The sequence below is a fragment of the Melozone crissalis genome, unplaced genomic scaffold (genome assembly GCF_028551555.1).
Source record: "Melozone crissalis strain CALT ecotype California unplaced genomic scaffold, PUWL_Pcris_2 ptg000008l_1, whole genome shotgun sequence".
Taxonomy (NCBI): domain Eukaryota; kingdom Metazoa; phylum Chordata; class Aves; order Passeriformes; family Passerellidae; genus Melozone; species Melozone crissalis.
Window position 1 is genome coordinate 15,726,011 of NW_026535786.1, and position 18,113 is coordinate 15,744,123.

The window sequence follows — 18,113 nt, forward strand, 5'->3', positions numbered from 1 at the left end:
CCTGCCCACCTAAAGCACTAATCCCTGTGAGTCTGATGTCTAAGCACCTTGCAGTATCATCCCTGGACCCTGCTGCACAGCTCACATGGAAGGGTTTTTCCAAAGCCCTGTGGGAAGCCTGTCACTGTAGAAAACTTGAACATCCATCTCCTATCCACAGCCCCTTCCTGTCCCTCATGAAGCACCCACCCACACCTTTCCCCTTGAGGGGATATTATGCCACTGTCTCAGGGGCAACTGCTTTAACTCCTCAGTTGTGATATCTCAGCAGAAGAAAGTGGCATCAAACAGTGCAGGGTGGCAGTGAAATGGTGTGGTGGTTTTTCTGAAGTAGAGTGTATTAGAGGTATCTGGGAAAAAAAAAAAAGGACCTCTCATCAGTCAGCTTAAAATTGCTGTGCAGGGATCTGCAGTGACACCAGCATATTTTAGGAGTTTATAAATCAAAAAATGTTGAAGGTCCCAGTGCCAGATGCATACCAGACCCCTTCTTGCTCCCAGGTCCTGCAGAAGAGAAGATGGGCAGGAACCCACTGCAGGCAGCACTGTGGCCAGGGCTCTGTGTGGGCTGCTTTGTGCAGCATAACTGGAATAGTTCTGAGTCACAGCTGGAGGGCTCCAACTCATTGTGATTACCAGCAAAGCAAAGATTTTACTAACCAGCCTGCGCCTGTCACATGCACAAAATTCTCCCATCCTGGTGCTACATGCAGGAAGCCCTCCAGGGAGCCCCTCTACCCTTTCCAGGGTGAGTTGGATGTGGACAAATACAACCCTGCTGCCACAGGCTGGCAGAGCTCCCAGCCCAGCTGGGAGGGGTAGGCAGGTGACTGCCTCTGTGTCGCATTGCAAACTATCTGCCACCTTTTCCAGTCCACCTGATGGGTTCCACAACCACAACAACAGGTTGCCCTCAGATGTCCCTTGTCAGACCTCTGCATGAAGCAGCAGCCTTGTCTCCTTCCAGAATTTCTCTTAACACTTGTCATTTTCAATTAGTTTCTTTATCTTTCCCTCCCATTTCCATATATGCCAATGGGCACATTTCCATTTGGCCACAGTGATGCCTTAGTTAAATCCTTTCTTGCTGTGTAGAGATTATTAGCTCATTAAGAGGTGAGTATCCCAGTCCTTCTGGGACAGTCCCAGCTTTGACCTTCTAAATTACTTTTTGACATGTACAAGTCACAGGAGCCAGATGAGGTCCCAAAGGCAGAGGTGCAATGATCCCCCTAACGTGGCACAGACCAACTTTGTTCTGGGGGACACAATGCCTAAAAAACCACAAGATTTTTTTGAAATGCCTGTGTGTCTGAGAATGAGTTAGGACTCTTGGATTATCTTCTTTACCTTCCCTTTACAACTTCTATATAATTTCATAGAAGTGCTTTTGACTGTCCTGTATTTGGTTTTCCTCATCAAAACCAGTGTCCATGAGTCAGAAAGGGTTTATAGCATCTTCTTATCACACAGCAGGTCTCAAGACACCTCAGTAAAAGTAGTGTCAGGTACTACAAAGATCTCTGGCTTTTTGTAACAGGTGAGAAAGGGAGGGAGTGCCAATGATACAGCTCCTCTGCCTTGCACTTGCCTGCTGTCACTGGCATGACTGCATTGGAGCACAAGCAATGTAAAGCACCACGAAGGACTTACCACCTTTCAGGGCTGAAGGGAAGGGAGAGAGAACTATGTTTTTTACACTGCAGAGCTTTTCTCAGTGTTTCCTTTTGTCTCTTTAGGAAAGTTCAGTGTGTCTCTGAGGCTCCCACCCTGGTCATAGCAGTACCCTGCAAGCTATTACCCGCTCTGACCTTGCTTGGCTAGCTGGCGGCAAAAGGCGTATTTTCTGAATGCTCCTATCTTGCAAAACACACAAGGTCTTAGAAGCTTGAAAACAGATTAGCTAAAGCAGAACCCTAAATCCTGAAGCCCTGGAAAAAAGGCTCACTGAAGCATTTGGATCAGCAGTGGCTGGGGACGTCTTTTACTGTGTGAGATAGAAAGGACAGTGAAGGTGAGAACAGCAGCATGGAGTGCAGCTGCAGTGGCCAGGAGGGAGGAACAGCAAGTGTATATCCCTAATTTATAATACAAGCAGGAAAAAAATCATGAAGAAGGGGATTTTTCTTTGTCCTACATCTCCACCCTGCATTTCTGCAAGCCTGAATTGAAGGGATGAGGTTGTACTGTTTTGAGCAGTATTACTGACTACCTATCCTCACAAAATTGGAAGAAATAAAGTAAAATCCTACTTCAATGAATTTCAGGGTTGGGTTTGCAAGCTAAATCCCTGGAGCTAGGATTTTGCTGGATGGATGGACCCAGAAAGCCAACAGTAGGGAATAAACCAACAGCAAGTGTTTCCACTTAATTATCTCTTTCTTTGCCTCAAGTTTTGGGCCAGTTGTGAAGGTTGTTTAAACAATATAAGCACCTGTCAGGGTGGATAGGCAGTGAGCCCTACCAGTTCATTCCTCAGAAAGCTTTCAGGGAAATATCTCTGGGACAGTTAGCTGGGGGAAACATTGTACTCGTTTCTTGAGCCAGGGCTGAGAAGCAGCAACAGAATGGGTGAAGGAGTCAATGGCTAAGTAATCAGAGCTGGGAGGTTGAACCTTGCAGTCAGCTTATATCAGAGACTAACAGATGCCAGCTTTGCCAGGAAATGAGATATCTGAGCTGAAAGGCAAGTGTCTCAGGATTTAGTTCAGACCATCTTTCCCTCGTGTGACACTGCCCACAGAAACACATGTGCTGAAACCACAGGCAGTTAAGGGGGATCAGGAAGACACTAGGCTATGCAGGAAGAGACCACAAAATATCTCCAGTGAACAGAGGAGGGCAAAACCTGGAGTTTCACAGAGAAGCCTGTGAAATGTCTTTGCTCCTCTTATCCTTCCCTCCTGAGGGGAACTGCTCTTTCTCCTACCCTGTGAAAGAAGATCTGACATGCACAGAAAACTTATGCCAGTGTCCTGTAGAAATGGGCCTTCAACAAAACTCAGGTTGCCCAAAGGCATGGGAACTGCAGACTATACTTTTCTTGACAGTGAGCCTGCCCCAAAATTCCAAATTTAAAATATTATCTGAGAGTGGATGGACACACTTTGAAATTCCAAGGAGTTTTGCTTCTGGGGTTGAGATGAGCACATCTCAGTGTGCTGCTGTTAGCACTGAGAGATGATGAAGAGAAAGGCGCAACACTTAGGCCTTTGTCAGATTGTGGGAGCATCTGCTTCAGTCCCAGCTCTGCTGTTTCCCAGGGGAAAAAACCAAAGCAGTTCTGCTCAGATTCAAGTGTTTAACTGCTTCTCTGAAAATCCCAAAACACATGAATACAGAATTTTAGACCTGTATTGGCAGGACTGCAAAGAGAACATCTGCTTTGACTAAAGTTTATTGGAATTAAGAATTTTAGGTGATTGAGGTAGTTGTTCTGACTTTGAGGAATTCACCATTACTTCTGCCTTGGTGAACAAGGTGTCCTGAATTTCATATAGATGCAGCTAGAGCTAGAGGACCACAGAAAATATCCACTAGATTTAGTTCTAGCAGCCCCACTGAGGTTCTGAGTGGAGACACAAAGAGTTGGACTCTCTGGTGACCATGACACCCAGGGCTGGTCTGATGGAAGAATTCCCTTTGATGCAGAGGTGAAGCCTAAAAATCACAAATATTTGCTACTCATGCCACAAGCAGATAAATGAGATTCATGTGGGGCTAACGAAACAACAATTTTTGTGAACAAGAAGCATTTTTTATCCTTTTTTGACAGGAAAAAAAAGAGGAGAAAATGAAAATTGGATTGTACCTATTTTTAGGCAGATTAAAAAGTTATTCAGACTAGAGAAAAAGCGCATCAAAAATAGCTTGAGCAATATCAAAGTGGAGCAATTGCTGAAGACCTACAAGAATAAAGGAGGTCAGGATCCTCAGAAGCCAATTTTTGAAGTAGCTGCGAACGTTTCATTTTCACACCCTGTCTAATGTGCTCCTGCTTTAAAGCGCTTTGTGACACCAGTGAAGCCTGCTCCTGCACCCCAGATCCATAGGAGTCCTTCAAAGGCAAGCAACCATCCTAATGTATGCCTAATCATCCCACAAACTTGGTTTTGTGTTTTACATCCTAAACATTCAGCATAAACCTAACCAGCCATTGCCACCCACTGTGACACAAGACTTGTGTCTCCCATTAAAAGCAATTCAGACTTACCTCTCCCTCTAAAAATGACTGCCCCTGAAGTCTGCCTCTAAGAAGTGTATTTTGGAGGCTTGTCTTGCTTCAGCTTTTACCCATATTCCTCAGGCTTTGTCATTAGGACTTTAATTTGACAGCAAATGTTGAACTTCTGAAAAGGCTTTGGAAATAACAGATGAGAAACAGACAGATTTGGAAGCTATTACCCAGAGGCTTTCAGTCAATATGTTGTAGGCTGTTCAGGTGGGAAGTGAAAGCTGACATAGAAGTGAAAGGATGTGTGCTCCTAAGTCACCCAGGAGATGTGTTTAATCTGCCCAGAAAGTGTTCTAGTACCTGTGCCTGGGGGTATTTAAAAGACATGTAGATGTGATGCTTAGGGGCATGGTTTAGTGGTGGACATGGCAGTATTTGATTAATGGCTGGACTCAATGATGTTCAGAGTCTTTTACAACCTAAATGATTCTATGACTCTGCAATTGCTAAGTGATGCTCACATTTTACCCCAAATGTTGAAACAATCCGAGACATGCAATTAAATGGAAACAATTGCATTAAGAAGGGATATTGTCTCTTCCCTGGAGTGGATGGAGCAAAGCTGTGATGGAGCAGCATGCAAGGAAAAGACCTGATAAGGCCACTTGTCTGCACATCATTTTGGCAGGGGGAAGGGAGCCGTGCCCCCTGTCAAGCTCTTCTCTGCCAGCCCTTCAGCAGGCCTTTTCCAGTGGATCCATGCCAGCCCCAGGGCTGGCTTGTGGCCAGCTGGCCTGCCTCCACCTGCCTGTTGCTGCCAGTCATGGGTCAGAGGTGACACCGTGGTCAGAGCAGGGAAGAGCTGAGGGACTGTGCCTCTGAACTGCACTCCCCCAGCAGTGCTGTGCAGGTGATACAGCAAAGCAGCAGCTGGTGCTCAGCTCCCACAGAAGGAGGAACTGGCCACCATCCCTGGGACATGAAGAAGGAGGAATATTCACGACAGCTTGCTGGGAAATGCAAGAGGGTTATGTGAAAAACCAGCTCCAGTCCAACAGGCAGGCCCCAGAAAGAGTGGCTGGTGATGATGGTGCCGTCTGACCATCCTCTTGAGGAGAGCCCTGCCTCCTGCCCCAAGACACTGGCTTGGGCACATGCCTCTCACCCATCAGCCCCCTTAGCACGATAAGGTTGAACCACTTGGCAGCAATGCATGTGGCTTGGGAACTGCTGTGAAAACAGGAGGCTGCAACATAAGCTTCCCTCTGCTTTTGGATTGCAGGTCCAAGGGCCAGCGATTCTCCTGCTGCCCCACAAGCAAAAAATATGCTTCAGAGAGCACCTTGAATGTCAGCTAGCAGCTCCAAATGGTGCTCCAGGCAGGAGAAAGAAGTCCCAGGAGTGTTCACCTCCTTTGCTGCTGAGGAAACAGGACTTTACCTCTAGTGGTGCAGATGAGGCTCTGAAACTGTTTAACCTGAGATCTGTTATCAAAATCTTAATCACTGTGATGCCCAAAGGGATATAAAGAGAGATACCCTTATTATAAATTGCAGTAAATACCTTCTATTTTTGTCAATTCCTAGTAGGACAACCTGTGCCTTGACTCCCTGTGTGAGTGAAGTCTGTCCCTTCTCAAACCCTCCCTGCATATTCCCAGGACTGACATCTTCCCCTCCCTCCCTCTTGCCCACTCTGTCTCTCTCAGATGATGCAGAGTGCCAGCAAGTCCCTCAATGGTGTCATATCTGTCCTTTTTATTCATTGCAGGGTTTATTTTTAGCCTGAAACAACTGCTTCCTAAAAATGGAGTTCCTAATGACACGGGAGCTGGACACAGCTATGTAAGGTATCCAGGGCTTGGCCTGACAGCTTCTCCCGTCTGTCTCTCTCTTTGTTGTGAGTACAGGACAGCAAAGTTTGCTGCTCCCCACCAGCCTTGCAGTGTTTGGGCTCAACTCTAGGAAAGCAGCAGAGAGAAACTTAGAGAAACTAGGAGAAACTTAGTTCAAACTTTACCTGGAGTCCTTGGTCTCCCTCTCTTCTCAAATCAAGAAAGAGGGAGACATTTCCCACCCTTTGCTGCACTCTAAGGGTGCCCCTATGAAGGCAATTTGCTGGATCCTGGCAGGTTTTTACCTGCTTTTCTGCTGCAAGGCAGAAGAGGGACTGAACTTCCCTACTTACGATGGGAAAGACCGAGTGATCGACCTGAACGAGAAGAATTACAAGCAGGCACTGAAGAAGTATGACATGCTCTGCCTGCTCTTCCATGAGCCTGTGAGCTCCGACAAGGTCTCCCAGAAGCAGTTCCAGATGACAGAGATGGTGCTGGAGGTAAGTGCCGCTGCATGTCCCAGTCGGGGTCAGTACCACATCCCAGAGTTGTGGAGAAGAGCCACAGGACTCTAGAGGGAAAAGGTCTCATGCAGGGGAGGTTGGGCATCCAAAAGTTTGTTTGGTTGGATTTCAGTTAGCCCCTGCCTGAATTCTGCAAAGCCCAGGGAAAAGCCTCTTTTGTGCTCTTCTCAGTTTGCTGGGAAACAGTTTTTCTGGATTGTCTGTCAGAAATTCAGGCAATAGCAAGTAACCTTGCAAACCTCAGAAACATGAACTCAGCTCAGCTCAGCTTTCCCAAATCTCAGCACCTGAATCCGTAGCTTGAAATTTTTTGATCCTTTCTCATTCTGTACAAGCCAGTATCCCACTTGTATTCTGGATTGAGTCCCATTTTTTATCCCACTAGCAGCAGTCAGCCAAGAAACCTTATCAAGCTGTGCAGCAAATGGGCATCCTAGCTCCCCATCTCAAAAGATCCCTGCTGGTGCAGCAGCATTAAATCCCTTTTTGTTTTTTGACACTTGGTTGCCTGCTTGGAATCAGTCTATAGCTGCTTGTTAATGCAACCATTCTCCTCTGTGCTGGAAAAAGAGTGTTGTTAATTCTTTCATGAACGAATGATTCATTAATCCTCAGTAAAATAAATCGTGGCAAAAGTGACAATGTAGATTTGTAGCATTCTTTCTTGTATTGTAGCTGTAATCCAGGGAATCACACAGCTGCAATCCTCGATTGTTAGGTGCATATTTCTTACCAGGAGCTTGCAAATATTGCCTCTTAACTAAAAGACATATTTGAAAAGAAGGTGAATTCAGAATTGCAGAAGAAACACTTCAGCTTTATTTGTCAGATCCAGAGAGAAAATGCATTGCACCCCTGAGAGTGTAGGAAACGTGAATAAGAAAATATGCTTGCTGAGGGATAGGACCCAAAAAATTCAGTGTCAAGTTGAAGGTCTGCTGACCTCCTCAACAAGCCTGATGACTGCCAGAAAGAAAGGTCCAAAAACTAACCAGATTGTACTCACCTGTCAGGCAAGGGTTACTTTCTGCAGGTGAGTGATCAAATAACATTTGGCAAAGAAAAGAAAAAAGTAATGTTTGAACTCCAGCTGAAATGAGTATTGTTGGTTGTATAATGACATTGTTGTTTAACAGGATAGCTATTTTGTGCTTGATAGGTGTCAAACAGTTACTAGATACATATTTATAGAAACCTGACAGAAGCATGTCCCATCCCTGGAAATGTTCAAGGCCGCGTTGAAAGGAGTACTGGGCAACCTGGAATAGTGGAAGGTGTCCCTGTCCATGGCAGTGGCTCTGAACTAGATTATGTTTAAGATCTCTTCCAACCAGGCCACTTCGTGTTTCCATGAATCTATGGTCTGGTGTCTACCATCAGTTTGAGTCCTCATGACACCATCACCCATGCTATCAAGGGTGCAACAGCTGCAATATAATCTGGCCTTAAGCTTTTATTTTTCAGGATTGGATTCAGCCATGAGTACATTAGTTTGGGATTCTGGTGATTTATTTGGTTTCCAATTGCTCTCTGCTATGGACTTCTTATGTGACCTTGGGCAAGAGACTGAGGGCTAGACCTTTACATAATTGTAGTGCTCCAGTCCCCTGGTGCTCAGCTTCCAGCTAATGGTGCCACACATCAACTGGCACTTGTGGCTTTGACCTCAAAATTTCCAAAGCACTTGCAGTGCTGATTCAGTGCATGTATCACAGTTTCAGATCAGTCCCTCCCCTGGACTGGGAACTGCAGCAGCAGCAATCTGACAGCCCAGGCACAAGAGAAATCTGCAGACTGAGCACTTCTTTGCTTCTGCCACCCAGAGGGAATCAGAAGGAGAGAGGATCTCAGAATGCAGCAAAGATATGTTCTATTCTGCATACGACACAGGCCAAAATGGTGCTACAGCTCCCAATTTCTGGACTAATTTAAGCCATGGGAGCACTCTGAGTGGGCAAGCCAGGTTGTAATTTGCTCCTTCTTGTGAGAGCATTCAACTCCCTCAGCTCAAGCCATAATGTGTTGTACCATAGGGGGTCACTCTTAATTTTCCATGTCAGAGCTCATTCAGCTGCTGGACTTCATGTTCACCAGCACAGGGGAGAAGGAAAGAAATGTCTGCAGTGGCTCCTTGACTGAGATGTGGAGCTGTTTGCCTGTGAGATGAACTGCCTGGGATCATTATTCCTGGAAGCAGTCAGCAGCTGAACCCAGGTCTCTTGTAATTTGAGCAAGCCTTAGAGTAGTGAGCTGCTCTGCTCTGTAGGCACAGGAGCAGTGACAGGGCTCTCCTTCCAGCCAAACCTGAGAAAAGTTCACTCAGGAAGGTTTTACATATCTAATTTCAGTAGAGGGGTCAGGACTTGGAGTGCTGAAGGTCCTTTACACCTGAAATGAAGTATCTAAGAGGTAAATACTCCTGCCCTCACTAATCCTTGCCAGCTGTCTTGGGAGGTTCCCAGCACAGGGTGCTGCCTCTGATAAGATGCTCCTTTCTAGAGCACCTCAAGTTTTTCCATCTAACTTTACTGACAATTCTCCTGCTTTTTCACACTGAGACATGCTGCTTTCACAGCCTGGCAATACAGTGTGTCTTTAGCCCCCTTCCATACAATGTCATCAGTGCCCATCCTTAGGAATAAAAGTGAGCCTCCATCCAACACACAGGCAGGTGTGGAGAAAAGCAAAGGTCTGAGCAGGTGGTTAAGGGCTGTTACATCAGATTGTCTCATGGACATGCATGGGTGGGCACATGGGCTTAAAGAATTTAATTCCAGAAAACCCCCAAATAGTCCATCCTTTCTGCTTCTCTCACATGTGCCTTATAAGAAATGTACAATTCCAAAGATCAAAGGCGTGAAGAATTATATTAGACACCAAAGAAAAGAGCAAGAGAGATCCACCATGGCTTCCTTGAAATATGTAGCTCATCAGTAACAAGCTCTGACTGGGGCCCCTCCCAGGAGTGAAGAACACGTGAGGCTCTCTCTTAACTGGCTCCTTTGAAATTCCATGGGGCTCAGCTCATATGGCAACATTTCCTTCTTTCAGGGCACTTCAGCCTTTTCCCTTCCAAGTCTTTGCTCTTCATAAAACTTGCAATAGCTTCATTACGTTTGAGAGCTCTCACTCTGGAAAATTTGGTTTAAAAGGGCCAACTAGGCAGCTGATAGGGGAGAGAGAAGAGAATCACAAGGCTCTCATTTACTTAGGAAATCAAGCTGACAACATGATAGCACATAAGTAAAGTTAAGCACTTATTTAAGGACTTTACTAAACCATAACTCTGTACAGCAGACCAAGAAGTGATATAATAAGAAAAATTTCCTTCCAAGAGAAGCATGTAGGACTGACTGACACTGTTGAAAGCTGAGGATGCACACCCACTGTCACCAGAAAAGGGATGATGTCATCAAGCTGATATTGCATTTGGCACAGCACATGGGGTGTTCAGCTCCCTGTATCCAGGTATACTGGATCAACAAATTCCCACACAGCCCAGGGTCATTTCCCAGTTTAGAAGGGGAATGAAGATGAAGATCATTATGAAGTGGCCCTAACAGCTCTTACCACCTACACTGCTGGGTGCCACCTGGTCACAACAGGCTCCAGGGACAACTGAACCCCTCTGGCAGCAAAAGCAGCTCTTTGGACCATCGTTAGTTCATGACAACAGCTCCAGGGGTGGCAGTGCCAGTCCCTCAGGTCCAGATTGGGAAGATGGAGGCTGTTGAGTTGGTCTGTCAGGAAAAATAGCCAAAGGACTGATTTGAGATGCCTACTGCTTTCTGGCTAGGATGGAAAAGAGTTGGGGAAGGATTGTTCTAAGACAATCCTGGGCAGAGATACCATGAGCACAGGCTGTTTCACAGCTCAGGTTAAAGGGTTCCTTTCCTTTGTGCACCTTTCTCCTGTGACTCCCCTCTGCACCACTGGCTACTGGAAAGCACCTGCACCTTGAGTAGGGAAAAGCCTCCATACAGGAAAATGCAGAGTTTGATCCAAGAAGTCCCAGAAATAACAGTAGCCATTCCTACTCTGTGGTGATGTTTGCAAGAGCTCTGCACACTCCATGAGGTAAGCACAGTGAAGAAGACGAAAAAGCCAAAAAATCACAATAATTGTTTAACAGACAAGTAAAAGAAAAAGCTACTTGTCCTAAATGGTCTCAACTTTCATGAAGAAGGGTTAAGAGGGGAAAAGATCAAAGCGGTGAACCTGAGAAATACCTGTTCTGCTTTTTTTCTACTCTCTATCTCCTCTACCATGTTTCACCCTGTCTCCTACCATCACTTCTAAGACCTTCTCCCTTCTCATCTCTGAATGTCCTACATAGGGAGTTTGGCCTTCCAGTGGGCCAGCCTCTGTCTCTAGGAATCATGTAGCAAGAATAAATGAGCACTGGTGTTAGGGGCTTTCCTTTTGCACTTGAGAAGCTCTCTCCAGCAGCTGAGGGGTTCTCACTGTCATAGCAGGCTGCCTGTGATGCACTCTGCTATCCTCTTTCTGCTGAAACTCCTCAGTCCCAGCTCCCCTGCCATTCTTCCCTTGCCATCTGTGTGCGTGTGTAATAGCCTTAAAAAAGAGAGGCTCATCAAGCCCAGATATTTCAGTCCCTTCAATGCAACAGTGCCCCTGGACTGAAAGTTCATGGAAAACTTGCCTAGCACAAGCCAGGCTGATAAGAGGAAAGAGAAGAGGGATGTGGTACTCCCCTCTCCAGATGAGGCCTAGGATCAGTCCAGCCTCTAGCAATAAATGGCAGAACAAAGTGAAACTCCTGAACATATTTGGCCAATTCTGTAACACATGGAAACACAGCCAGTATCTCCCTGTGGTGTGAAAGGGAAAGAAGGATTTTGAGTCCAGTAAAAGGCAAGGATTAAACTGTGTGTAAGCTCTACCTTCTAATTCATTTATTTCCAAGTGCTGAAACTACTGCAGCTTCCAGCTTAGGATGGAAAAAGTAGTACAAGATCAGCTGGTTCAGGGGTAGTTTCCCTCATATGGTCTTGAACTCTCTTGAGAACAGAAATTCCCACAAGAGTTCAGAGCCATGTAATACATAGCAAAAAGCCTCTCTCTGCTTCTGATGCAACATAGAAAAAAGTTTTATGAGTTTAGGTCTGTATATTTTATCCCAAAAATCCATAGGAACCAGGAGATGAGATTCCACTTTTTTCCCATCTCTAGGTATAAAAATATAAAATCTTAAAAATATATAAAATATCAGTAAAAATAGAAATATAAACCCGAGCCCTTTCTTTAAGCACCCTTTTATGTTTGCTTCACAAACTCAGATTTCAGACATTTTCTTTGAAAATGGCCATGTTTATGGGACAGTGCCTCAACACAATTTAGTGTCGAGGTATGAGTATACATACGGATATAGAAGACATGTTCAATGAATGCCACAAAAATTCTCAGTTCTCTGGGTCCCTACAGAACAAGTCTCAAGGTGAGAGATGAGGGGAATTTGGCTGGATAGGAAAGTGTGCAAAAGCCTGCAATAAAAGAGGGTGTTTGGGCTTCTATGTCTACAAAAGAAGCGCTTCCACTACAGATAAGTTAATGTAGAAAATAAGGAAGAGAGGAAGAAAAAGAAAAAGTGTACATTGATTACTTCCCATTTAAGGCCATGTAAGTAGGTCTCAACTCAGCAACAGCCAGCAGAGTGCTGATTTTTAGCAGTAGCACCCAGGGGGTTTCACTCACTGACATGCCAGTCACAAAAACAGGTTGCAGAAAACTCCCTGTTTCACAGATGGGCACATTGACATCTAGGAACAACTGTGTGCCTTGATCTTCCTGTGTAAGTGTGGCCAAAATAATTTCCAAGGCTGAATTACCTATTATTGACATGTTTCTTTCTTTGAAGTCCCTCTGTCAGTTCCAAGCAGTGACTTTGGACAGGCTGCATGAGCATCATCTCTCCTAAAACTGCACTTTCACAGCCATAAATGTGCTTTGAAAGGCACCTTTCTCATCTGCTAAATTATGACTGGAGAGGAGATCTAAAGAATGCAAATATCTCCTGGAGACATGGCAGACCCCTGTGAGCTTGGGCTTGCTTTGCTGGCAGAGTACGAGGCCAAGTCTTGACCCTGAAGTGTGGAGCTCTTATCACAGTCCAGCTGTTGCAGACAACCTCTGGAGGTGGTTGTGATAGAGTCATGGAATAATTTAGATTGGAAAACACCTCTAAGATCATTGAGTGCAACCATTAACCCAGCACAGCTCACCACTAAACCATATCTGCGTGCCAGATCTACGTGTCTTTTAAATACTTCCAGGCATGGTGACTCCACCACCATCCAGAGCAGCTGTCCCAGGGCTTGACCACCCTTTCAACAAAGGGATTTCTCCTAATTTCCAATCTAAACTTCCCCTGGTGCAATTTGAGGCCATTTCTATATAAGACCTTGAGCTGCATGGAGACTCAGGAATTTCCGAGCCACTCCTCCCTTCAGAAATACAATTGAGAAGAAATGTGGAAAAGTCCATCCACTTTGGTCTTGCCATCCTGCCATGCTAGTCAGGTTCCCCTAAAAGTGCCAGCAAGTGTTCCTGGTGTCTTTCTGCTGGGCTGGTCCTCAGGAGGCAGGGTCTCACTTTTGTAAAATGAGATGCCTTTCATACAAATGCAAAATGTTTTGGATCTGAAGGGACTTTAGAGATTACCTGGTTCCAGCCCTCCTGCCATGGGCAGGGACATCTACTAAATGAGGTGTGACTTCCTCTTCAGGGTGGGTCATCGCACCATGCTGCTCAAAGGCCCCTCCCCTTGAACACTTCCAGGGTTGGGACATCCATGTTTTCTCTGGGCAATCTGTTCCATTGTCTCACCAGGCTCACAATGGAGCATTTTTTCTTGGCCTTATCCTGAGTGAGGGGCCCAAGAAGGGCTAGCTTGAGCTCACACTCACCTACTCAGAGGACATGTGTGGTGTTTGTGGTTACCATCTCGAGCTGCCTGCCCTGGACCCTGACATTTTGCAGGAGCTGACGGCAGGCTGGGGCAGCTGTTGAGACTGGGTAGGGGTGGCCACGCCATGCTCGCCCACCCTGACCTTACTCCAGAGCCTGCTCTGCCAGTGCCCTTCATCTAAAACCAAATGAATCAAAGCCCATGACTGCCCTTCCTTCGCGCCTGAGCTTCATTTGTGGGAAGGATGGAAAGGGGATATGATAATTCCTTTTAAACACCCGGGAGGGAGAAGAGCTATTTAAGCGCAAAGCCTAAGGACAAATGGGCTATGAATAAAACAAGTCTGGAACTACAAAGTCCCTAATCACCAGAGGAGGAAGGGGAGAACAGTCCAGTGAGTCTTAAATGGACACTGGCTGCTTTGTGACAGAGATTGAATGTCACGATTCTGAGTCTGATGACCAAAGATGTCCTTTTGCAGCCTCTGTCCCTAAATAACAGGCAATCAGGCACGAAATCCATGGCCTAGGAAAGAAGTGACTTAGCAAGGTCCAAGTTCTCCTTTCCATTTTTTTCCCTTTGCACATTGGGATTTACCTACATACATGAGAAAAAATCTTGCCCAAGGAAATGGAGCGAGCAGTAACCAAGAGCTGAATTCCCATGCAGGGGCTCCTCCCTCCCCGGCACCCCGAGGGTCAGCGCTCCCTCTGAGCAGTGCTGATGGTGCTCATTCCTGCGTGCTCTCTGACACAGCTCCGGTGAAGGCCAGCTGCTGTACATGATATGTTCTTTTTCTGGGAACCCTCTCCGGCCCTGGCAGCAGACACTGCCATCAGCTAGCAGACCTCTGACACCTCAAACCCAGTGCAAGGAGGGCTGGGTATATTTAAAGCTTTCCTCAGTTCTTATTTCTCTCTGCTCACTTCTTGGGGAAAAGGTCTTTCTTGTCTCAAGGACCACTCTATTCCCCCAAGGGCCCTGCCTCGCTGATCCTTCCTGTGTATGCAGGATGGGAGCTCCCAGCTCTTGCCCACAGCATCCTGGACTCTCTGGGATTTCAGAGGTGCTGGGTTACACTCACCTGGGTCAGAAACTGGAGAAATCTGGCTTGTTGCTGAGAGCCAGAGGCATAGAAATGACATGGGCATGTGTAGGTGAATGGGCTTAATACCAAGCATGCCTCCCTCCTGCAGCACCCACTAAAAGCACCCAGCTTTCTGCCCTGCATGGGCTTCACAGCAACTTTCAGCCTTCAGTTTCAAAGCAGCTTTTCTGAGGCCAGAAGGAGAACCAGGGAGCAACAGCCTCACTTTTGTCAAGGACAAGGACAGCCCCAAACTACACTGTCAGTCTCTGTTTTGGAAAGGGCAGCTTAGCAGAGTGGCCTCTGCCCAGTCCCAGATGCCTGGGGCAGCACACACATACAGAGACACACAGAGACACACAGAGACACACAGACACACATACACAGACACAGACACAGACACAGACACACACACACACGGCCCTGTCTGCCCTTGACATGCAAGTGGCACAGCTGAGTTGCCAACACATCTTTGATGCCGTGCCAGCAGGGACCGGCCGGGAGCGGTGGCAGGTGGCCCCTGCGCCCGTGGGTGCTCGGTGGCACGGGCACCAGCCTCGGGTAGCTCACAGCCGGGGAGGCTGTGCTTTGGCTTGCAGCTGGCTAAAATTAGGGATGCCAGGAGCAGATAAAAATACAGCCCCAGCTATGTGAAACCTTTAGAGACGCAGGCAGAGAGCACGCTGCTGTGTGACTGACCCCGCTGAGCGGGTGCGCAACAATTAAAGCTCCAGGGCAGCGTTTTTGAAGCATTACCTGTGAAAGCCAGCTCTGAGGGAGTGACCTTTGAGTGTTCCATATTTGGGGACTTGCCTTTTAGTCCAAGGAGTAGTGATCTCTAGGAGGGGGCTTCAGCCTCTCCAAGCAGCTCAGGTGGTGGAAAAGTGTAGTAAGGTGGGACCAACGTACTCTCCTTCAGTCCCCACTGCCAGGAAAGTGACTTTTCTAGTGGCAGCTGCTCAGCAGGCTTCTGGCCCTGCTCTTTGATCACCACAGTGCTTCAGGACAGCCTGAACTGTGGAAAAGCCTAAGATATTACTGGTGTGGTATGCAAGGGGGTGCTAGTGGGGACAGCACAGCATTAGGAAAGAGAAATAATGGCCTCTGTTCTCCAAGAAACTGCCCAATGTCTCAGAGTAGCCAACTACAGTGTGTAGGTGGGAGTCCTGTAAGGATTCAAAACTTCTGGGGAAATACACTAAAAACTTGCTGTCTCCTTTTGCTGTTTCTGAAAATAAAAACCTAACACTCTGGGATATAAAATCATCATAATTTCATCAACCAGGTTCTGACCATCAGTATCAACTGCAGCATTAAAGAGAGTAGAAGAGAAGCAGCAGAGGAGTGTAGATTGCTTGAGGGACTTTTCCTCATCATCTCCTATTGCTCTTCTCTCTGCATTGCTGGAGTTTTGTTCTTCCTGCACTGCTAAATAGCAAAACAGAAAGCTCCCCATGGTTAAAAGAAGTGTACTCATGATGGCTTTCAGAGACACCCAAATGCCCCCAGCCCTTCCTCCCAAGCCTGAGCAGCTGGGGCAGATGAGCCTTATTGTCTGTGGGAGCTCTGGGCAGGTTCTAGAGAAGTGGGAAGAAAATCCAGGCCAGAATGCCATAATGTCACTTCACAATGAAAACTGACCATGCTGAGGCAGCCACTCCTCCCACTCCCATTTTTAACCCTCTCTGAGGGATTTTTATCTGCCATTTAGCAGCAAAACTGACAAGTGCAAGGTTTGGCACAATCAGTGCTGCCTGCGGCTGGAACAGGAGCATGGTCAGGCAGAGAGTGACGTTTCTGCTGCTGTATAACCAAGGATTTCAGAATGACCCTATGGGACTGCTTAAGTCTCCCAAAACTTCCCAGCATCACACCGAGGCTCAGGTGGGTACAGTGGGTGTGGAGCTGAGATGCTGGGCAGGGAGCTGTGCCTTTCCACATCCATTATTCTGAGTGCCTGGAACTGCTGACACCATCCAGCATGAGAGAGAGGGTTCTTGCATACTTGGTAGTACTCAAGCGTCACTTTGGGCTGGACCTCCCACACATCCCAGAGGGCCATTCACCCCCTCACACTCCCCCAAATTCAAGTATGGTTACTACCTGAGGGATATGGGAGAATGGAGTAGTGCTGCCAAACTCCCACCTCCTTTTCCCAGTGCTGCAGAGGACACAGCTTGGGATCCAATGGGTAGAAAGTATGCATTGCAAAGACTTCATGAACATGAGAATAAGGCTGCAAAATGTGCATGGGACGTGAACTTACAACCTACTGGGCTCTTTGCTCTTGCTCTCAACCAACTCTGCCAGCCCAAAGTTCCTGCTCTACCTCAGGGACTGCATGATCTGTTATGTCCAGTTCTTCCAGGGCACTTTCTACCCTCCATGTCTCCATGCAGCTGTTGAAGCTAAATTATGTGCTGTAGAGATAGAGGCTGACACAAAGGCAAGGGCTCTGGCTGGCCAAGACTTCGAGCAATATGAATTTAAAGGCAGGAGGAGGAGGGGCTGTGCTCTTAGATTACAGATGCCTCTGTCCCAAGGCCCTGAGCCAAGAGGATTGTCAAGATTAGAAACATTATCTGCATTCAAATCCCACTAGCATTATGGAATCAGAAAATACTGTAAGGGGATATATAAATGCTTGATACTGTAATGAGTAGGGGGAAATTAGCCAAACTGCTGTGCCTCTGGCATGCCCCATATTTTGCTGCTTTTTGGGGTTCAGATATAGGTGTGGGAATGTATTGTCACCCATGCACGGGTTAGGCTCTCCTGCTGCAGTGGAAAGCAGAGAAAGCAAGGCCAGGAGCAATGCCCAGCCCCTGCATGGCTTGCACTTGCAAATGCCACCCCAAACGCCCTGCAAAGCCTCCTGCCTCCAGGCTCTGCCACAGTAGGAAGGGCTCCTGAAAGTCTCATGCTGCACAAAGACCTCCCTGTTGTGAGATCCTGCTCTGGAGAGGAGCTCAGGGCTGTTCTGTTTTCCTCAGTGTCTCACTGGCATGCAGGTCCCTGCAGAGGAGGCAGGCTGTCCCTGAGCTCCCAGCTCTGCCCCCTCAGGCACACTCACACACCATGCACAAGCTCTCTCCTGCATGCCCAGACTGCTGCACGTCTCTGGGGATGAGCCTCTTCAGAGGAGCACCTCCAAACACTCACACCCACCATACATACACCTCCAGCAGACAGTCTTGCTAGACACAGTCACACAAGCCCTGCCACACAAACAGCCACACCTCCACCATTACTGAGACTCTTTTTGATGACTGAGCACTCCCACAGTCTCACACAAAGAGGCTTTCATCACATCACCTACGTTTTCTTGACACTTTTACTCTTTTCCAGCAAACTTCCACGCTCTCAGCTACAGAACTGCACCCACACCCCTCCGAAGAGCAACCTTGTGTGTGCTGCATGCTGACATACATGAGTTCTGATCAATGCCTCCTCCCTTGCACACATCCAACCACTTGTCTGTAGCAGGTGTTGCAGCTTTTCTGCATATTTCTGACCTTCAAACACTCACAAGAAACCCTAACCATCTCCTGTGTGCAGGAGTC

General features: G+C 47.0%; 1 protein-coding gene across 1 annotated transcript in view; it reads left to right on the forward strand.

The window, feature by feature from the left end:
• The first annotated feature begins 6,049 nt into the window (after positions 1–6,049).
• Positions 6,050–18,113, forward strand: part of CASQ2 (calsequestrin 2) — a 33,533-nt gene continuing 21,469 nt past the window's right edge. Inside the window, exon 1 of the mRNA XM_054269919.1 lies at positions 6,050–6,511. Coding sequence (XP_054125894.1) covers positions 6,278–6,511 — 234 coding nt within the window. The 5' untranslated portion in view covers positions 6,050–6,277. The remainder of the gene's footprint in view (positions 6,512–18,113) is intronic.